General features: G+C 39.1%; 1 protein-coding gene across 1 annotated transcript in view; it reads right to left on the bottom strand.

Annotated features, from left to right (window-relative positions):
- LOC103594804 (C-type lectin domain family 2 member A-like) overlaps positions 1 to 1,457 on the bottom strand; it is a 4,473-nt gene extending 3,016 nt beyond the window's left edge. The window contains exon 1 of the mRNA XM_008578077.1: positions 1,438 to 1,457. Within this exon, the coding sequence (XP_008576299.1) occupies positions 1,438 to 1,457 (20 nt within the window). The remainder of the gene's footprint in view (positions 1 to 1,437) is intronic.
- Positions 1,458 to 2,623: the final 1,166 nt, after the last annotated feature.

Here is a 2,623-nt window from a genome sequence, read left to right as displayed (position 1 = left end):
AAGCTGATCCTGTGCAGAGACATCGGATCTAGTTTATATTCATCTATATCAGATATCAAGAGGAGATACACTAAGAAAGAAAGACATACACTAAGTATGTTACACACACCTGGCTGCTGTTATATGAGATCTGTGTGTGTGTGTGTGTGTGTGTGTGTGTGTGTGTGTGTGAGAGAGAGAGAGAGAGAGAGAGATACATGGTTGGTGACGGGGATAATGTGCATGGAGAAGAAACTGATAGCTATTAAAACTGCATATGAATGGGAGTTCCCTTCTGGAATAGCTGTGTAAGTTCCTAACAGAATAATCCTAGAATATCCTCTTGCAGATAACTAAAATTCCAGGACAAGATTTTTATAATATCTAACTGTAGTTTCAGGAGAGTAAAAAAAGCAGGCAGATTCTGGAGAGATAAGCCTTGTTAATACACAGTAAAGTGTGTTGTTTCTGTTTTTAATTTGTTTGCTCATTTCTCTTTTAACATGAGAGCAGCCCACAGTCCTTGTCCTGCAAGGCAGCTGGAACTCTTATAGAAAACATGCTGTGTTGCAGCCCTGAAAAATCAGAAGATGGAGTTTAGGGCAACCACAGCCACAAATAGCACTGGAATAACTGGATATCCATATGGAATGTCAGACATGCAGATCTCCGAAGTGTCTTTAGGCTTTAGAGTCTCTTTAAGCTACAATTTATTTACATTTCATTTTTTAAAAAAATCTTGATAGGGCCGAGCCCGTGGTGCACTCGGGAGAGTGCGGCGCTGGGAGCGCAGCAGCACTCCCGCCGCGGGTTCGGATCCTATATAGGGATGACCGGTGTGCTCACAGTGCTCACTGGCTAAGCATGGTGCAGCCGGTCTCAAAAAGGACAAAAAAAAAAATCTTGATAAAATAACCAACACCTATCTTCTCTTTCTTAGGTCTCAAAATACCCTGGAAAAATGTCTCTGATAAAACTGGTATAAACTCACTGCACAAGGGTTTACAATGCTACACTATAAATTTCAACACTATGACACGAGCTATAAAGAGTTGACAATTTTTGTGGAAAGTGTGCTGGCTATTGTTTGGAATGACATTAGAAAAACATCACATGGCATCAAATGAGTTGGTCATACAGTCACAACAGCCAAGGGACTCATGGATGCCTTACAGGACTGCATCTACTTCGATCCTACCACAACTTTTCAGAAGATCTACTAACTTATACGAGACAGTAAATTGTTGTTTAGAATCTGAGGTAGGCAGAATAATAGCTCCCACGGATGTCCATTTCCTGATCCACAGAACCTCTGCCTCATGTGGCAGCTTACCATAGCAAAGGAACACTGCAGATGTGATTAAGGTTACAGACACCGAGATGAGAAAATTGTCCCCTGTGATCTGGGTGGACCCAGTTTAATCTCATGAGTCCTTAAAATTAGAGAACTTTTCTTACATGTAGTCAGAGAGGGACATGACAACAACAGTCAGAGAGGTACAACGTTGCTGGCTGAAGATGGAGGAAGGGAGTCAAGAGCCGAGGAGTTCTGGCCAGAAGATGGAAAGGTAAGGATGGAAACAAGTTCTCCTATAGAGCCTTCAGGAAAGAATACATCTCTGCCAACAGCCTTGGTTTCAGTCAGACTTCTAACTTACAGAGCTGCAAGATAATAAACCTGTGTTGTTTAACCTACTAAGTTTGTGGTAATTTGTTACAGCAGCAATAGGAAACTAATACAGAACCCAATATAATATTTGAGGGCTGTACATGAACAAAGGAACTAAGGGATCTCCTCTGAAGTTTTCCTCTGGGACAAGGCAGGAATTTAGATAGCTATATTTAGGAGGGGATTTGTTATAAGTTTTGTTTTTTCAGATGACTGAGGAGTGATTGAAACCTCCCAAGGTCCACCTCGTTGTGAAGATTATCTTAGGCAGAGGCCTCCAGAACAAAGTGCTCTTACCTTAGAGAGGTGAAGGAAGTACGGAAGGACAACGTGATAATGCATTCTTCAGTGACATCTGTGCATGATCTCTAAACAGCATTAGTGTATGTACACATGTTGCTTGTTCATGTTCATTTTTTTCCAAACTGATGGAGTGCTCAATTTAAAAACATGTTTGGAAGTTCTAGGTCATCATTAACAAAACTCCATTATCAAAAATGTGGAAACAAATAATTCATGTTTACTGTTCTAGGAAAATTAGAGAAAGCCAGAGACCATTGACAGGAGGAAAAGTTAAAATCGATTAGGTGATTACAGAAATAAGAAATTAAGCATGGTTTTATACGTTTGCTCTGGGCTTTCACCTTCACCAAATTTTGCAAAAACGGAGTTTTTGTTCTTATTTACCTGATTCTTTCACAAACGTTAAAATTCCCAAAGAAAGTATTTAATCTCTCACTATCTTACATAAAATAGTGCTCAGCTAAAACAATGATGAAGAATCTCTCCTGGTTGCTAATTATTTTTAAAAGGAAGAAGATTGATCGTACCTATTACACACTTTCTACTATTACGATCCTAAAAGGCTTTATCACCTGTTATTAGTTTATTATTGTATTAATTTAGAAATTACTATATATACTTTTCTTTCCCTTAAAAACCTCCGACATCTCTGAAGCTCATTTTATTAGTTAT

This window comes from Galeopterus variegatus, unplaced genomic scaffold, assembly GCF_000696425.1.
Source record: "Galeopterus variegatus unplaced genomic scaffold, G_variegatus-3.0.2 Scaffold1626, whole genome shotgun sequence".
Taxonomy (NCBI): domain Eukaryota; kingdom Metazoa; phylum Chordata; class Mammalia; order Dermoptera; family Cynocephalidae; genus Galeopterus; species Galeopterus variegatus.
The sequence above is the reverse complement of the archived record's forward strand: the minus strand, read 5'-3'. Positions and strand labels throughout refer to the sequence as shown.